Consider the following 19,273-nt stretch of genomic DNA (forward strand, 5'->3'; position numbering starts at 1 on the left):
GATGCTGCCCTCTGGGACTGGCCCATGTCTTCAGGGACCCCCTGCCCAGCTTGGTCAGCCACACCAGGAGTGGGACAGGGGGCTTCCCCCACCTCCTGCCTCCCAGCCACAGCCCCTTGGACCTTGGAAGCTGAGCCTGGCTCTGCCCTCTTCCAGGCCTGACCTATGTGGAGGGAGGCCGGGTGGCTGCTGAGCTCAGGGCGTGAGGGGCCCAGACCCCAGCATACATTTGCTCTATTTTTATTGCACTTTTACCACATTGCAAACTATTCCACAAAAATGTTGCAAAATTCAGCCTGTTGCCGAGGCCCTTGAAGGAGCCCGTGTGATGTCTTTGCACCAATGATCAAAGCGAAGTCAGGAGACGAGCAGCACCCTGGGCCGCCAAGGGAGGTCCCAGGCACTGCCGGGTGGCTCTGAGAAACGGAAGACGTGGTCACTGACGTCACTCTGAAACTGGGAGTCTGCCCGCCGACCAGCCTATGGCGCCGTCGGGAGCCCCGCCGTGCACCGGGCCGAGACCGTGAGCCGTCTGGCCGCGGGCCTCCCAGGAAGGAGGACAGGTGGGAGTCTGTTTCAAGTTAGGTCCAGAGTGGGAGCACACCTGGCAGGAGAGGCCGGCCCCAGGGGGCGCGGCCCCCACGTGTGCATTTGGTGGGTGGTCTGGGGTCTGCAAGGTGTCGCTCTATTTATATACATAGACACCAAGTATAAATACAAAATAGTCAGTAAAGGCTTCCTTCCCATATAAAAGGGTGGGTGGCCCCCGCCGCCAGGCCGCCTTGTCCATGAGCACAGAGCGCCCCCTCCCCAGCCTTCTCCGGTCTCAAAGCGGACACCGTGAGTCCTGTTGGGCCTGCGGTGCCTGACCCACGGAGCGGTCCATCTGTTCCCGCAGTCTCCGAATCACAGCGTGGACACACGTGTCCCTCCTCCACGGCAGGCCGGCGGCTCTCGGTCACTACCTGCCGGGGGGCACTCTGTGCTCGGCATCCAGGTCGTCTTCCAGCACGCTGTGCGGCCCGTCCTTCTCCACGCAGTCCCCAATGGCCCGCAGCACGATGCGCAGCCGCCAGTCCAGCGCCTCCAGGTGCGGCCGGTACAGGACGGGGGCCACGCGGTCCTTGCGCAGGGACTCTGCCATCAGCAGGCTCAGCCGGTACTCCTCCTTGGCCAGGAGCTGCAGCCGAAGGTAGGTGGACTTCCGGACCCTGCCAGGGAGAGACAGGTCAGGCCCCAGCCTCTGGGGCCTGGGCACAGGGGACACCGGCACCAAGCCAGGGGCAGTCCCAGGCGGGCCCCTGCCTCCCGGAGGCGCTGCAGTAAGGGTCCTGCCTGGCAGAGCAGGTGGCCACGGGAGGCCTGGCAGTGCCCGCAGGGACCCGACACTCCAGGCAGACGCAGGGTGGGGAGGATGGCCCATGCATCCGGGAGACTGAGCCCAGCTCAGCCCCACACACCTTCCCCGGGCAGGGAGCTCCTGGTTCTGCCCCATGGCTTGGTTCCCCACCCGTAAAGGGAAGAGGTATGAGGGGGGAGCCCCAAAGAGGGTGGCAGCGAGGGGCACAGAGTGCTGGGGGGGCAGGACGCCAGTCTGAGCCCTAGTGTCTTCATCTGTGATGGGGGCCATCACGGCTGGCCTGAGACATGCGCCGGGAGGGGCTGGGGATGCCACAACTCGGGCTCCGGGTGCTGGGCTGCATGCTGCCAGGCTGTGGGAGTGAGGCTGGGGGCCTCTGCCCAATCTGTGGCTGGACTGAGGGCTCCCCGGGGGGCGGGGGGACGCAGAGTGGGGCGCCATACCTGCAGCACTGCTGTAAAGGCACCAGAATGGACAGCTCATCATGGGAATACTTCCCAAACCTGCCGAGGAAGCACAGAATTGTTGGGGACACGACACACAGGACACCTGTGTGCAGAGCCTGCAACAGGGCACTCCATGGGGGACCCCAGCCCTGCAGCGGGCAGCGCCCTGTGTGCCCTACTGGAGAGCCACAGCCATGGAGATGGGGCAGTGTGTCCCCAAGACACTGCTGTCCCCCAAGTCCCGGCTTTGTGTCCACAACGCCCCAGCTAACTGTCCCCATTACCCAGGACTGTGCCCCAGCCCCCTGGCTGAGTGTCCCCAGCACCCCCAGTGGACTGTCCTCAGCACTGTGTCCCTAGCACCCCCAGGTGAGTGTCCCCAGCACTGTGTCCCCAGCACCTCTGGCTGTCTCCACCACCCCAGCACTGTGTCCCCAGCAACATCGGCTGAGTGTCCCCATCACAGTTGCCTATCAACAGCACCCCCTGCTGACTATCTCTAGCATCCCTGCTGAGTGTCCCCAACACCGTTGCCTATCACCAGCACCCCAGCACTGTGTCCCTAGCACCCCCAGCTGACTTTCCCCATCACCCTGGCTGAGTGTCCCAGCACCCTCGGTTGCCTGTCCCCCACCCCGGCACTGTAACTAGCACCCCTGGCTGAGTGTCCCCAGCACCCGTTGGCTGTCACCAGCACTGTGTTCCCAGCTCCCACAGCTGTCTCAAACACCCCCTGCACTGTATACCCCAGCACCCGGACTTAGTGTCCCAGTACCCCTGGCACTGTGCCCCAGCACCCCCGACACTGTGCCCCAGCACTCCTGGCTGAGTGCCCCCATCACCATCCGGCGGAGTATCCCCAGCACTGTGTCCCTAGCACCCCCGGCTGAGTGTCCCCAGCACCCCCGGCCTAGTGCCCCCAACATCCCAGCACTGTGTCCCCAGCGCCCCCAGCTGGCCGACCCCAGCACCTCTGGCTGACTCTCCCCAGTGCCCCTGACTGTCTCCACCACTCCGGCACTGTGTCCCGCACCCCTGGCTGACTGTCCCTACTATCCCTGGCTGAGTGTCCCCAGCTTCCCTGGCTGACTTTTCCCAGTGACCCTGGCTGAGTGTCCCCAGGATCCCAGCACTGCATCCCCAGCACCCCCAGCTGTCTCTACCACCCCGCCCATGACCCCAGCACCCACAGCTGAGTGTCCTCACTCACAGCTGACTGCATCACCCCAGCACGTGTCCTCAGTGCCCCTGCCCGACTGTCCCCAGTGCCCCGGGCTGAGTGGCCCCAGCACCCCCAGCTGACTGTCTCTAGCACCCCAGCTAAGTGTCCCCAGTACCCCAGAACTATATGCCCAGTACTCTTGGCTGACTGTCCCCAGCACTTTGACCCCAGTGTCCCCAGCTGACTGTCCCCAGAACCCAGCACTAGATCCCCAGCACCCCTGGCTGACTCCCCAGTGCCCCCAGCTGAGTATTCCCAGGATCCCAGCACTGTATCCCCAGCGCCCCGGCTATCTCCACCACCCTAGCACTGTGTCCTGTGTCCCCTGCACCCCTGGCTGACTGCCTGTATCACCCCAGCACCGTGTCCTCAGTGCCCCTGGCTGATGGCCCCAGTACCCACAACTGACTGTTCCTAGCACCCCTGGCTGAGTGTCCCCAGTACCCCAGAACTATATGCCCAGCATCCTGGGCTGACTGTTCCCAGCCCACCATCACTTTGACGCCAGTGCCTCCAGCTGACTGTCCCCAGTACCAAGTACTAGGTCCCCAGTGCCCTCAGCTGACCGTCACCAGCACTGTGTTCCCAGCGCCCACAGCTGACTCTCCCCAGCAGCCCTGGCACCGTGCCCCAGCTTTCCTGGCTGAGTGTCCCCCACACCCCCAGCTGACTCCCCAGCACCCTGGCGTTGTGTCCCCAATGCCCATGGCTGATTGTCCCAAGCGCCCCCTTGTGGAGTGTCCCTAGCACTGTGTCCCCAGCACCCCTGGCTGACTCCAGCACCTCAGCACTGTGCCCCAGCATTCCTGAGTGTCCCCAGCATGCTGGCACTTTTCCCCCACCATCCTGGCATTGTGCCCCATATCCCCTGGCTGAGTGTCCCCAGCACCCAGTCTTGTGCCCATCACCCTCAGCTCACTGTCCCTAGCACCCCAGCACTGTGTCCCCAGCACAGCCAGCTGTCACCAACACCCCCGGCTGAGTGTCCCCAACATCACAGCATTGTGTCCCCGGTGTGGGACTAAGTGTCCCAGCACCCCCGGCACTGTAACCTAGCACCCCAGCTGAGTGTCCCCACACCCCCCAGTGGAGTGTCCCTAGCACTATGACCCCAGCACCCCAGCTGGGTGTCCCTAGGACACCTGACTGTGCCAAGCACCCCTGGGTTAGGGTCCCAACACACCCAGCACTGTGTCCCTAGTGCCCCCAGCTGAGTGACCCCAACTATAACCTGGCACTATAACCTAGCACCTGGCTGAGTGCTCCTCGCAGGAACTTAGCCAGCACTGTGGCTAAGTGTCCCAACACCCCCAATACTATGCCCAGCACCCCCAGCTGAGTATCCCCAGTACAACCGGCACTGTGCCCCAGCACCCTGGCACTGTAACCCAGCACGTCTGGCTGAGTGTCCCCAGCACTGTGTTCCCAGAACCCACAGATGACTGTCCCCATCACCCTGACACGGTCTCTCCAGCACCCCTGGCTGAGTGTCCCCAGCACCCTAGCAATATGTCCTCAGTGCCCCTGGCTGTCTGTCCCCAGCACCCAGCCCTGTGTCTCCAGCACCCCAGCTGAGTCCCCAGAATCCCAGCACTGTGTCCCCAGTGCCACTGGCTGACCTCAGCACCCAGCACTGTGTCCTAGGGTCCCCGGCTGACTATCCCCAGTACTTCTGGCACTTGCCCCAGCATCCTGGCACTGTGTCCCTAGCACCCCCAACTGATTCTCCCTAGCACACCTGGCTGAGTGTCCCCAACAACCCAACACTGTCCCCAGCACCACCGGCTGAGTGTCCACCTGGCACTGTGCCCCAGCAGCCCCTGGCTGACTGGCACCAGTACGGTGTTCCCAGCTCCCATAGCTGACTGTCCCCAGCACCCCTGGGTGAGTGCCCCCAGTATGCCCAGTGGAGTGTCCCCAGCACTGTGTCCCCAGTGCCCCTGGCACTGTGCCCCAGCACTTTGGATTGACTGTCCCCAGACCCCTGGCTGAGTGGCCCCAGCACCCCTGGATGACTGCCCCTAGCACCCCTACTGAGTGTCCCTAGTACCCAAGAACTATATCCCTAGTGCCCCCTGCTGACTGTCCCCAGCACCTCCAGCTATCACCAGCAATGTGTTCCCAGCTCCCACAACTGACTGTCCCTAGCACTGTGTCCCCAGTACCCCTAGTTGACTGTGCCCATCACCCCGGCACTGTGCCCCAGGATCCCTGGCTGAGTGTCCCCAGCACCCCAGCACTGTATCCCCAACACCTCTGGCTGATTGTCCCAAGCACCTCTGGCTTAGTGTCCCCAACATCCCAGCACCATGTCCACAGTGCCCCTGGCTGACTCTCCTCATCACCCCAGCACTGTGTTCCAGCATCCCCAGCACCCCAGAACTGTGCCCCAGTACCCCTGGCTGAATGTCCCCAGCATCCCAGCACTGAGTTCCCAGTACCCCTGGCTGACTATCCCCATCACCCCGGCACTGTGCCCCAGCATCCCCAGCTGAGTGTCTCCAGCACTCCGGCTGGCTCTCCCTTGCACACCAACACTAGATCCCCAGCACCCCCGGCTGTCACCAGCACTCTGGCACTGTGTCCCTAGCACCTGGGCTGTGTGGTCTTGTCTTTGCTGTGCCAGCACCAGACACAGGCCCTGGGATGAGGCATGTCCCTGAAAGTACCCTAGTGTTCTGGCTGCTGTACTGGGGTCTGAGACAGGCTAAGCAGAGAAGGTGCCCCCAGGGTCTGGCCACGGTACTGTCCTTGGCAGTTGGGTGTCCGCAGCCCCCACACCCAACTGTCCAGGTGCCAGGTGCCAACTTGTCCTAGCACCAGCACTAGTAATCATTTGGGAAAGGCAGGTCCCTGTACCCACATCTACCCAGCAGACGGCTCTCCTCGGTGGCCCAGGACAGCCCAGGGCCCAGCATGCAGTGGCCACAGGCCCTCTTTGTGGGGTAGGGATGGCCACATGTCCCAGTTAGCCAATCCCATGTGACTATGTGATGGGCAAAGTGCTCCTCACGGCCTTTCTGGGCAAGCAGCCTCTCTGGGCCTCAGTTTCTCCTGGGCAACATGAGAACATCGCAGGACTCAGCACACAGGGGTGACCCTGGGGACCAGGAGGAGTAACACTACCAATGCTTCCTGCCATCAGGAGCTGGAGACCCAGGGCCAGCACCCTGCATCACACACACAGCATCTGTGGGGGACGGCCACCATCCCCCACTCAGAGCCTGGTCCTCCTGGGTCTGGAGGAGTAAGAACGCGGCTCACCCTCTTCCATTGTCCAAGTGGATAATAAACGTCTCGTTCCCAAACTTCTCAAAAGTCTCATAGTGATGGCGGTCCATGTTTCCTGTGGAGAGAAGCAAGCTGAAAACTCAGGAGCCGACTCTCTACCTCTGAGCCTGGAGCCCAAGGGACAGAGCAAAGCAGGGGCTTGACCCCTGCTGGGTCACACACAGGGTGGACGCTCCTGGTGGAAGCCCGGGCTGCTGACTTACCCATGAGGAAGTCAAAAATGGTCATGTCCATGATGTCCAGAACACGGTGGCTGCTGTCATAGGGGGGCGTCTGCTTCACCTCCTCACAGTAGTCGGGGTCCACTTCCCACCTGTGGGGGAGCCCATGTGAGAAGGTCAGTTTCCTTCTCTGGGTGGAGAGGGAGGCCCAGACCAGCTCAGCACAGCGGGATTATTGCAGTGAGGACTTGGGGTGGAGAGAGGTGATCACCTCCCAACCCCCTGCTCCTGTTAATGCAGCCTCTGCTGGCAGCTCAGAGGAGAGCTGCCAGCAGAGGCTGCATTAACAGGAGCAGAGTTGCCAGCTGAGGCTGCATTAAGACCACCACAGAGGCTGATCACCAGCTGAGGCTGCATTAAGATCACCACCATGAGGCTGCATTAAGATCACCACAGAGCGGAGCTGCCAGCTGAGGCTGCATTAACACGAGCAGGGGGTTGGGAGGTGATCAAGCCATGTCTGGAGGCTGCTGTTCGCTCCAGATGCCAGGGTTCTGGAGGGTTAGGACCTGGACACCGCACCCCAGAGACCCCTTCACAGCCATGTCTTCAGGGACAAGAAAGGCACGGAGCGAATGCAGAGTTCCAGTCCTGAGAGGCTGTGTTTCCAGCCTGCACTGGGCCGGCGGCACCACGTGGGGGATGTGTCTGGTTCCCAGAATGAGGCCGCCGTTCCTGCCTTCTATGCATGAGGGGCGGTGTCGCCCACTGGGGGCAGGCAGAGTTGCGTGTGCCCCCCTTTCCTGATACTCCCTCCAGCCTGAGGCTGGCAGCAGGCCCGAGGCCCGTCTGAGCACAGTGGGCAGAAGCCTCTGAGACCCCTGCGATGCCAGCAGAAGGATGCGGCCCCGCATGGCAGGGCCTGCCTGACACTCACTCTGCTTTCTTCCGCTTGTGGTACGAGCGCCTCCAGGGGTTCCGCCACGTCTTCCTCTTGGCCAGGGACAGGTCAGGCAGGAAGGCCGCCAGTGAGCCCTCAATCTGGTCCGGCTTCCCGCACAGGGCGTGTTCTGTGGAGCAGTAGTAGGAGCACTCCCCGTAGAAGCAGATGTTGTTGGCTGGGGACACACAGGCACACAGGTGAGGGGGGCAATGCCCTATTGCCAGCCCTGTCTACAGTCTGTCCCATGAGGCACGTCTACGCGGTCTGTCCTACAACCCCCTGTCTACACCATCTGCCCCACGGGCCCCCATCCACAGTGTCCGTCCACAGCGTCCGTCCAACAGGCCAGGCCCCTGTCTACACCGTCTGCCCGATGGGTCCCCATCCACACCATCCATCTGACAGGCTGGGCCCCAGTCCACACTGTCTGTCCCACAGGTCCCCATCTACATCGTCCATCCTGGGCTAGACCGCCATCCACACCATCTGTCCCATAGGCCCCTGTTTGCCCCACTGGCCACATTCATGCCATCTGTCCCATGGGCCCCCGTACACACCATCTGTCCCACAGGCATCGGTCCCACAGGCCCCCGTCCACACTGTCCATCCTACGGGCCATGTCCACACCATCCGTCCCACGGGCCCCCCCATCCATCCTAGGCTGGGCCCCTGTCCGCACCATCCATCCTGGGCCATACACCTGTCCACACTGTCCGTCCCATGGTCCCCCTCCATACCATTTGTCCACGGGCCCCTGTCTACACAGTCCATTCGGGGCCGAACTCCCATCCCATCCATACTATCCATCCTAGGCTAGACCTCCTCCCTCCATACCGTCTGTCCCACAGGCTCCAGTCCACACCGTCTGTCCCATGGGCCACATTCAACCATCTGCCCCACAGGCCTCCCTCCACACCACCCATCCGGGCTAGACCCCCCTCAACACCATCGGTCCCACGGGCCCCCGTCCACACTGTCTGCCTGACAGACTGGGCCTGTCCACTGTCTGCCTGGACAGGCTGGGCCCCCATCCACAGCGTTTGCCCCACAGGCCCCCATTCACACCATCTGTGCAATGGGCCCCCATCCACACCGTCCATCTGATGGTCCCCGGTCTACACTGTCTGTCCACGGGCCTCTATCCACACCATCCACGCTGGGTTGGACCCTCATCCACACCATCCATCTGATGGTCCCCGGTCTACACTGTCTGTCCACGGGCCTCTATCCACACCATCCACGCTGGGTTGGACCCTCATCCACACCGTCTGCCCAATGGCCTGGGCCCCCATCCACACCATCTGCCTAATGGGGTGAGCTCCTGTCTACACCATCCATCCAACGGGCTGGGCCTCCATTCACACGATCTACCTGATGGGCCCCTGTCCACACCATCCATCTGATAGGCCAGGCCCCGACCACGTCATCTGTCTGACGGGCCCCTGTCCACACTGTCCACCCAATGGGCTGGGCCCCTGTCTGCACTGTCTGTCCGATAAGCCCCTGTCCACACCATCCACCCAATGGGCCAGGCCCAGTCCACACCGTCCACCTGACCAGCCAGGCTCCCTGACTTTCTCCCACTGGATCTCACAAATCAGTGCTGCCTGTGGTACGAACGCTAAGGCCCACAGAGGGGCGCTGACCTGCCCAAGGCCACACAACTGGGGGAGCTGGCACTAGGATCTCAGACTGACACCTACCGAAATTCTAGAGTCCATGCTCAGTGGCTTAAAAGAGGCATTCTCCCCATGAAAAAAGTATAATGCTCTTGGCGGGAGAGAACGCTTGCCAGTCTCAGCTCTGACAAGGGTCTAGCACGCAGCCCACATGAAGAACTCCTACGACCCACGAAGATAAATAGACCCACTCGTAAATGGGCCAAGGAGTTCTGCAGATTTTCCCCTAAAGAAACTACAGAAACAGCCAACACGGACATGACCCCACCTTGGTCATTAGGGGAGTGCCGCGGGGACCACGGTGAGACCCCGTTTCCTACACCCCCAGCCAGTTTCAGTCGGGAGAACAGACACTAAAGGGTATTGCTGAGGGCATGGGGACACGGGAGCTGCTTCAGTACCACTGGGCTGGACACGGTGTGGCTGCTGTGGAAGCCAGGCTGGTGGCCTGTCTGAAAGCTAGTGTGGAAGGACCCATGACAGAGCAATGCTACCCTCGAGGGAAGCGAGCACGCGTGCATGCAGCACCCGGCACCAAGGGCCCGTGGGAACAGAGCTGCGGGGCCCCCCGCTGTCCCCCCGGGGCTGTCCCTCCATAGAACAGAGTGCACTCTTTACCCAGGAGGAAGCCTCCACCGGGGACAATCCATGTGAACGTGACACTCGGTGACAGACGCCACACGCTGTCGCATTGTGTGTGTGAAACGTCCAGATAGGCAACGGCACACAGAAACCCTGGGGGTTCAGGGGTGGGGGGCCCAGGGGGGTGATGGCAAACAGGGGTGAACAGAACGTTCTGGAACAGGTGCTGACGTGGCACGTCGCGAATGCACTAGAAGCTGCAGAACCGCACCCTCCAAAATGATGAACTTCATAAAAAAAAATAAATCAGAGGGGCGCCTGGGTGGCTCAGTGGGTTAAAGCCTCTGCCTTTGGCTCAGGTCATGATTTCAGGGTCCTGGGATGGAGCCCCGCATCGGGCTCTCTGCTCAGCGGGGAGCCTGCTTCCTCCCTCTCTCTCCGCCTGCCTCTCTGCCTACTTGTGATCTCTGCCTGTAAAATAAATAAATAAAAATCTTCTAAAAAAATAAAAGCAGAACAAATGTTACTCCATTTAACCACGCGCGGTATGGACACGTTACTTAAAAAACAAGAATAAAATGCCTTGGTCGTTTAGTTGCCGCAAAAAGAGGGTGAACATTACGGTACGGGACTCAGATCGCAGGGAACATGGGTCATTTAGGGTTAGCGTGCATCTCCCGCTGCCTAGTTTGCTGATTTGTTGCCAGACGCCTGGCCAGGTGTCCCGTACTGGTCCAAGACGCTATGGCACTTGTGTGCACACAGTGGTGAGGTTCACGTCCTCATGGTCAGTGACTCTGTGATTGCGGTGGGTGGGGGAGCTCTCAAGAGCCTGAAGTGTGTAGGGACACGGCGGTCAGAATGGCGGCCACCACGCTCAGGCCCCTTCCCAGCGGTGCAAACGGCCAGCTTCCCAGACAAGGGGTCTCCTCTCTGGACCACGCAGGGTCTCTGTAGCTGGTGAGCAGCCAACTGGGGGACACGGGAAGGCAGCTCAGGGGCTCCCACGGTGCTGCCTGCGCACAGTGAGCCCCTGCCTGCATCACCGGCCTCTCTGCCTCCCTGGGACCTCGTGATCCCAGAACCAGTGCAGCAGGACAATGTGGGACAGACCCGTCTATGAGCTCGCCTGTGTCGACACGTTCGTCCACGTCCCACTGACGCACCATAAGCCTCAGGCCAGGTGGCGGCTCCTTGTTCAGGAGGGTAACCTTTATCTGATCCCCTGGGCTGGAGCCCTGGGCTCTGCCATCTAAGGGCAGAAGCTGCTGTGAGACAGGTTAATGCTCGGACAGAAAGGCGCTTTGTGAGGGCATAGCGTCCTCACCAGAGAGCCAAGCCTTGTTCTAAAGGAATGGCCAGGGGGCGCCTGGGTGGCTCAGTGGGTTAAAGCCTCTGCCTTTGGCTCAGGTCATGATCCCAGGGTCCTGGAATGGAGCCCCGCGTCAGGCTCTCTGCTCGGCGGGGAGCCTGCTTCCCTCTCCCTCTCTGCCTGTCTCTCTGCCTACTTGTGATCTCTGTCTGCCAAATAAAGAAAATCTTAAAAAAAAAAAAAAAAGATTTTAAAGGAACGGCCAGGGCAGGGCCCCAAGAGCTTCCCAGGGGTATGACCTTGGTATGGGACTTCCCCTCCTCGTGCCTCAGTGTCCCCACCTGACCGAGGGCCCCAGAAGCACATGCTCGTGGGTCGAATGCTGAATATGGTGACTGGGTCGACACCAGTCTAGCAAGCGAGTCAGAGGCTGGTGCAGGGGGGCGGTCATTGGCTCAGCCCTGCACTTGGGCAGAAGCGGGCGAGCAGGAGGAAGGAATGTGAGCCCTTTTTCATCTCAGTGACGATAATCGAGATGGTTGGCTGGGAAAATCTGCCTTCCCCACACCCCAAGGCCAGCTCCTCCAACACCTGAGACCTCGGGGGAAGACGGGCCAAGGACCCAGCAAACAGGTGACTCTGCACCAGAACCCTCCACCCGTGAGGCCTGAGGGTCAAGCCATCTCTACCTCGCACGCGCCCATCTAGCTCCCAGCCGGTACCAAGCTCCCCTGTCAGCTCCTGGCACGTTTCCCTTTCCTGACTGACCCCAGACAGAACCACTCGGGCCCCTGGAGGTGGAGGGGATGTCCGCCGCCGATTAATGTCTCCAACATGCACCTGGTTCTCGAGCAAAGCTCTGTGGGCAGTGTGGCAATGGAGGGTTCTAGAAGGGCAGGCAAAGCACCAAGGCTACCAGTGAGTCTGAACAGACTTTGTTTTCTAGAACGAGGTCAAAGCTCGCTCCTGCCACTCTGCTGCTTTAAAGAAAACCACACATCCCTGCGATTGTCGTGTGGCACCTGGAACATGACAGCTGCAGCACACGGAACGGCACACCGCCGGAGTGGGACAGGCCCGTGCCGTCACCCGCTCAGACTGAGAACCAGCTCCGTGGTTTGTGTCTAAGAAGGAATCCACGAGCCTTCAGCCGCCCCTGTGGGACATCAGTTGTGGGGTTCTGGACGCTGCCAGGTGCACAGCCCCTTCCCTGCGAGCCCCCAGCGAGGCGGCCACGCGCCCGGGCGAGCACCTCTGGACCCAGAGGCAGGTGCCCGAGGGGAGCTCCCTCTGCACCAAGAAAGCAAGATAGAGAAGTTTCTTGGTTTGTTTGTCTTGCTTGATACTCAGACTCCAGCTCCTCCCCTTCATTTGGGCAAGTCACTGAGTCCCGTGTATCCAGGGCCCATCAGCAGACGACGGGATAAGCCATCGCGGTGCGTCCGTACACAACAACAGGACTCCGACGAGCACGCAGGACACCAAGCAACGACCCGGGGGACTCTTGACATGGTGCCGTTGGGCACCGGGAGACAAAGTTACACCCGTGTGCCACCCCCACTTGTGCACAACGGTAGGAAAGGCTCAGTAGCCCTCAGAGACCAGGAACAGACCGCATCGTTGGAGAGATGGGGCAGGACGGGACCGGGGCTTCTCTGCTCATGGAAATTCACAGAACTCTGTCCTTGGCTACTAGTGACGGCGTGTCAGCCATGCCTCCACAGAATCACGCACAAGGGGGGATGAGGAGACAGTGTGCCCCCGCACTCCTGCCTAGGAATCGAATGGGGAACCCTCTAGCAGGTACATAGCTCTACATGGTAGAGCCTGGTATGCAGCTGGCGCTCACTAATGTGTATGTCCCTTTGCTGTGGTAGCACGGCCCAGAGCCTGCCCGCCATGGGATGACCCAGTGCCCAGGGCGCCCTGTGTGTGGGACCTCCGGGCGGGCCCCATCCGCGGGGTATGGGGGTGACCCACACGGAATGGGCTCGTTTCTGGCTACAGGGACGCTCTCCAGCCCGAGTGGCCACAGGCACGACGTGCTCTTGGCAGCTACAGGCCGGCCCTTTCTGCCGGCCCTACACCAGTCCCTCAGTGAGCCTCTGAACTAGTCCAAGACAGAGCCGGAGAGCAGCCGTCTCATGTGGAAGGACGCTGGTGACAGGTAACCCGGGGGTGAGTGTGGGGACATGGTCATGTTTTATCTTAACTTCTGAACACTGAGCAACATCCCCAGAAAGCGTGCACTAGAACCTGCAGAAATGGCTGACATGGAGTGGCGACGCAGCCCGGGGTCCTGTGGCGTGGCCCAGCCCCCAGGGGATGCACCACGCTCAGGGTCAGGATGAGGGCTTGGTCACACAAGAGTTCTTCCCAGTTTCTCTCCTCCATCTTGGAAAGGGAAGCAGGCTCGTGGTGACGTGTGTGGGAAGCCTGGCGAGGGGCAGCTTACCTGGGGAGATGAAGAAGGTCCTCCACAGCTTCTTGTCCCTCGTCACATCCCGGATCTCCTTCGTCATGTTGACCATCCTGCCGGCCACGGGCGGGACCCGGCGGAAGTCCAGGATCCTGGCAGGAAAGGGACGGGGAGAGGGTCTCACCTCCATGCCCCGGCCAGCTCTGGGCTGGTGAGGAATGAAAACCCCTTTCTCTGCGTTCCAAGGTGGGGTCCCCCATCCCCTGGACTCTGGGAACTGACCCTGGAGCCAGGCCCATGACTGCCCCTGGAGGGTGCACAGCTCTGGGCAGGCCAGGGGGGCTGCTGAGAGGCTCACGACATGGCCACCCACCACCCCCTGCCCAGCTCCCCAGCAGTGAGAGGCGGTGTGGACCCCGAAAGGGCATTCACATGTGGCTTGGTAGGGCTGTCCTAGGAGACGGGTGACGGGTGGTGGGGGAGCGGGTGTGAGACTCGTGTCCCTCGGTCTCACGTGGCCCCAGGGCTGACATCCTGAAACACCCTGCCTTAAAACTCCCAGCACTCGTACTCCTCCCCCCTCTCCCTGGTGGGCCATGCCCGCCCAGGTCACTGGCTGCTCTGGGTCCTCTCCCGCCCGGCACTGTCCTTGGTGTGGGGTACGCAGCATGACTCTCTAGGTTAGGCCATCACAGGACAGACCCACCTCTGCGCTACAGGGCAATGGTTACCAGCACGGCCTGCCTCAGTTTCTACTCTGCACAACGGGGTAATGACAGGACCCTCCCGGCGGGGTGTTGGGGGGACACCTTCCCCCCCCACGTACGGTGCTCAGACCCAGGACGCAGGCGGGAGGGCTCACCTGTCCAGGTGGAAGGCAGCGATCTCCGCGTTGTGCCTCTCATAGTCCGAGAAATAGAAGAAGTCAGGGGGCGTCTCCTGCTCCCTCGTTTGCCTAGAGAAAACCGGACGAAACAAAAGGTTGATCACTGTCAAAACCCTCCAGCAGGCGGGTTCTGGTGGCTTGTGCCGCCAGCGAAAACAGGCTGTCATGCTTCCAAGAGTGCTGTGAGCCCGCTATCCAAGTCATCCTTGAAGACCAATCTGTATAAACACACAACTACGTAAGTCAGCCTAAAAAAGCAATAAACGTTGAAACCTCATCACTTCCCGCTTTCTTTACGACACCCTACTGAGTGCTCTTGGGGCCGCTGACACCTGTCGCCTCTGCAGGTGCCAACAGCATAGAGGGAGGGGATGCGTGTCCCCCACACCAGCTTGAAATCAGCCAGCGAGGAAGTATCTGGACCCCGGGATGGGGATGGGCCAACTCTTCCGGCCAGGCTTTCCCTTAGGAAGGAGCAGGCTACTGAACACTGCGCAGCCCCCCACCCACCAGGTCTCCACCGCCAGCCAGATGCAGGCTCTCCAGGAAGGCAGAGGCTGAAGGCAGCCCTGGCTCCCGAACCCAGGGAGCTGGGGCAGCCAGGAACCACCTCACACAGAATGAGGGGACTTTCCTGGGGCGTGAGCTGGGGGCCAGGTTCAGGCTGCACAGAGGCTCCCTCAGCCCACTCTCAGCCATCCAGCAGTCCACCTGCCCAGACAGCCCCCCCTGCGAGGGTGCGAGGGAGGCTCTCTTGGGGCCACTTCTGAGCCCTACAGGAGGTGATCCATTTTCCAAAGTTCCATCAGGGCCCCCGCTGGTTAGGACCGCAGTCAGCTCCCTCTGCCCCTGCCCCTTCCCCTGAGCTTGAGGGAGCACCACCTGCTGTCTCCTGCTCTCCCACACCCACTGCCTTTGCTCGACTATTCTACCTTCCTGGAACCATCTTTCCCTCGTGTCTCCCAGTGGATAAGTCAGCATTCCCAACTGTGCGTCTCACCTGCCCAGGGACTTGTAGCACAAAAGGAGTCCTCAGAGAGGTTGGAGTTTGGGTAACATGCATACTGGAGCACCTTCTGGGGCCTCAACAGTGCCCAGTAGCACTGTAAAGGCCTTGACAAGGCCTGCAGCTATATACTGACTACAGTAACCCATTTTGTTCGAACCACATTATCACACTGAACTTTCGAGAACTGCTGGTTGGCCCCATTTCCGGCTCCTGCTTAAAGGCAAACGCTTTCATACTACTTTTCCTGATGCCACAGCAAAGATGTCCAGGCTCATCCTGGACCCTCCTGGACTGGCAAGCAGACAGGAAGGCTCTGTCTAGAGCAACGCTGTGCTCCAGTCCGCGATGGCCCACCACAAACCCAGAGCCCGGTCCCAGCTGCTGCCCCACGCCTCTGTAGCACGTTGCGGGTGGGGGGCGGTGAGCACAGCCGAGTCTCCTCAGGCTGGCTCTGTGTGCAGCCCTGGCACGACCCACGACCTCCCTGCCTCCAGGTCTCCCCCTCAGGAGACAAATGAACTCTAGGACCCCCTTGAGTCTGACATCTGTGCCCCACAGTGAGCTGCAGACAGCCCCTCCCCCAGGATTAACACGTAGCCCTCTGCCCTGGCCACCGGACAGGGCTCTCTGGAAGGGGAACTATCATTCTGTAAACACAGGTACTTAGCAGACACCCGAGCAGCAAGGACCCATGATGACAACAAGTGCTGGACCTCAGCAATCCGGGGATGTGCAAAATCGTGTCAGGGCAAACACGCTCCTGGCACAAAATCCAGGTGTGTTCTGTGCCCTCGCCTGCACTTGTGGGGGCAGTGTCCACAGGAGGCACTTTCTAGGCTGGGCCATGGATACAGCTCAGCCTCGAGCTGGTAAGGATTTACCAAATGCCAGGGATCCTCCCTGCTCTGCAAACACAGGATGGGGACAACCAAGGGCCAAGGGCCTCACATGGGATGCAGCCCGCAAGATGGGGACTTGAATGATGCCCACTCAGGCCCTGCGGCTGGCCTTGCTGGGCAGCACAGACCTCCCCACCTTGTGGGCTCAGCGATCCTCGTGGACCTCCCCACCTTGCAGGTACTGTCCTGCGGGGCTGAGCCTGCTTCTTGATGCGGCCTCTGTCCCTGGCCCCTGCCCAGCACTGTCCAAGCACGTTCCGTGGGGATGGGCATGTTCTCCATCTCACCAGTCCACATGTGGCCACAAGGGACTCGAAAGGTGCCCGAGTGTGTGCTCCGTTCTGACTGAACACAAAGAGGCCGGCCTGGCTCTGGCCGCTGTCCCGGGCAGGCAGCTCGAGTGGATGAGGCCTCTCTAGTGCCTCTGTCCCTCTGTGTGTGTCTGTCATCACCTGAGTAGGACACTGGGCCCAGATCCTTCTCTGCTGGCCTGTCTCTCTGCTTCACCTCTCCAGGGCCATGCGCATGCACTTGACCCCGGGGGTCCCTGGCCTGATGTGGCTCTGCCTGCTCTGCAGGTTGGACATCCCTCCCTCCACCTTCTCAGTCAGAAGGCCACCTGTGGCCACCGCCTCCAGGAAGGCCCTCTGGAATAGTTCTGTCCTTTCAGAGGCCTCTCCCTACCTGTGCCTGTGTGGCCCCACAGGGCACCGCGCATCCACATCCCCTCTCCCCCAGCTGCCCCACAGAAGAGGCGTGTCCCCAGGCCCAGCTCAATACCCGAATGGGGGAGTGGGAACAGCTGCTTCTTGGGGCTCTGTAGGCAGAGGTCCACTGCCAGCCGTCAGCGTGGGGACACACACACTAGTAACTAGGGTCCTCAGGCCCAGTCGGGCACACACCGGTAGGGCCCCCAAAGCCTTGTCCTCGTAGGTGGGCCACCGAGACCCAGGGAGCAGCGGGCTTAGTGATGACGCTGAGGGTCACTGTGGGTGGGGCCTGCTGCAGACCAATGTGCACATGTGCACACACGTGCACACACACGTGCGGGCCCCCTCACCGGCGCAGGCTGTCAGAAGGGTCTCAGAGAGAACTAGGACCCTGTCCACTGCCTTTTCTCTGGCACAGCCAGCCTCCCATGAAGAAGCCTCTGGGGGCGGGAAGCAATCTTTTCATTTCCTTGTGGGGGAAGAGACTCCAGGCTCAAGCTGGAGGAACGGGACTGGTCCATCCCCCCGCCCCCTGCCCCGCTCCTGGCCTAGAGGCAGGCAGGCCTTTGGGGGCAGCCCCACTGCACACTCCGTGGCCGGACCTCGGCTCCTGAATGCTCAGTCCCACGGCCTCCTAGCCAGATCAGCCTGCCAAAGGCCCGTGCAGGAGGGAAGCAGAGGAAGCAGCCCTGAGGGGGCGGGGGTGGGGGAAGCAGGCAGCCCCAGGGTGCTGGCCAGGCTCACCCCAACACACGTCTCATCTCCCCATCTCCTTGGTGCCTACTCCCTACGCCGACTATTGCCACCAGACACCTCCTGGCCCCTTCCTCGGCTCTGCCCTCCTCTCTCCTCACCCCTGCCGCCTCCAGCATCAACAAACCTCTCCCAGACCCAGCACTCAGGACTTCTCCATCTCTGCACCTTTGCCTGTGCGGGGCTCTGCGCCTGGGCTTGCTTCCCCCATGCTCCCCAAGATCGGCCTCAGCCCCGCGGGCTTTCCCGGGCAGCCCGGGGCCTTCTGCAGAAGAACAGGGCACTGCTACCTTAGATTACGGTCTGCAGGGCCTGGGGCAGGAGGGCCGAGCCGCGTGCCTGCTTCAGAACAGGCGGACGATAAACAAAGGAACAGGTAGAGGAAGAACAGGGAATGGACACAAATCGGTCTGCGGCCCCGAGCTCTCTCACCCCCACGTCTTCAGTTTCTACCTTCATCACCACCACCAGCACCACGTGCAGTGGCGTTAGCTGTGAGGCTAAAGAGGAAGCACTTCTATTTGCCAACTCTGGCTTTTGCTTCCTTTTCCCTCACGCCAGCCCCCCACTCCGATCAGGTCACACACCTGGAAAGCAGGTAGCTCTGGGCCCTGCCGCTCCGGGAAGAGCCAAGCCCAGAGGCTCTGTGACCAGGTTCCAGAACAGTTTCTGGTGCCCTCACGTCTCCCACCTCAGGGCTTTCCAGCGACCTCGACCTCTGCGTTCCAGCTGTTCACACCAGGAGCAGCTCTGTCTTCTGCCCCGAGGCCACACACAGGCCTCGGCTTGGCCGTTTTAGCTTCCCAATGCCCCTCCCCAGAACGACCCGGAAGGGTGGAGAAGTGGAGATGAAGTGCTCTTTGTCTGTGCGCTCAGGGCTCGTCTCCCCTCCTAGAGGCTCCGAGGTGCTCCCGGGGCCTCTGTGTTCTTTGGGCGCGTCTCCAGATGTGTGACACGCCTGTGAGTGGCTTTAAGGCTCCTTCAGGCTGTGAGCAACTTGGGCAGGGGCCCCGCTTAATCAGTGCTGGTAAGGATGGAGCAGGGAACTCAGGAGACACCTGAAGGGGAGGGTGGGCTCCAGTGTGGGCCTCCCGCTTGCTTGTTGCAAACACGGTGCCTGTGGGCCGGAGCAAAGGGCTAGGTCAGCCCCATGCAGACCCGGCTCCCCAAGGCCACCGGGGGTGCTGAGGGACTGTGCTCAGCCCCGACCCTCAGCTTCCCCAGCCTGGGAGGGGGTTCTGTGCTCTGGGCGTGGCCAGCAGACCCCGCTCCTGTCCTCAGAATGGTCAGGACTCCCACACACGGGGGAGCTTGAAGTAGGAACAATGGCCAGAAGAGGCCCAGGACGGGCAGGTGGGGTGCTCAGGGAGGACGAGGCTGGCTCCCTGCTGGTCTTCCTGCTGAGTGTCCATGCCCAGATCAACAAGGGGAGTGGAAATCTGCCAGCTCTGCACCCCCGGCGACAGAAGGAGGCGCGCAGGATCCACCCAGCTGGTTGCCACCTGCATGTTCGGGTGCCGAGACAAGGGCCATCAGCAGGACTCCTGCAGGGAGCCCCGACCAGCCAGAGAGGAGAACTCGGGGGATCTGAGAGCTGGGGG

General features: G+C 61.3%; 1 protein-coding gene across 1 annotated transcript in view; it reads right to left on the bottom strand.

Annotated features, from left to right (window-relative positions):
* Positions 1-224: 224 nt before the first annotated feature.
* LOC309857023 (extracellular serine/threonine protein kinase FAM20C-like) overlaps positions 225-19,273 on the bottom strand; it is a 36,936-nt gene continuing 17,887 nt past the window's right edge. Inside the window, exons 4-10 of the mRNA XM_082749924.1 lie at positions 14,278-14,370; positions 13,452-13,567; positions 7,418-7,598; positions 6,523-6,632; positions 6,293-6,374; positions 1,804-1,863; positions 225-1,211 (exon numbers count right to left, since the gene is read on the bottom strand). Of these exons, the coding sequence (XP_082606050.1) occupies positions 962-1,211; positions 1,804-1,863; positions 6,293-6,374; positions 6,523-6,632; positions 7,418-7,598; positions 13,452-13,567; positions 14,278-14,370 (892 nt within the window). The 3' untranslated portion in view covers positions 225-961. The remainder of the gene's footprint in view (positions 1,212-1,803; positions 1,864-6,292; positions 6,375-6,522; positions 6,633-7,417; positions 7,599-13,451; positions 13,568-14,277; positions 14,371-19,273) is intronic.

Source organism: Mustela nivalis (genome assembly GCF_964662115.1).
Source record: "Mustela nivalis genome assembly, contig: HAP1_SCAFFOLD_223, whole genome shotgun sequence".
In the NCBI taxonomy this organism is placed as follows: domain Eukaryota; kingdom Metazoa; phylum Chordata; class Mammalia; order Carnivora; family Mustelidae; genus Mustela; species Mustela nivalis.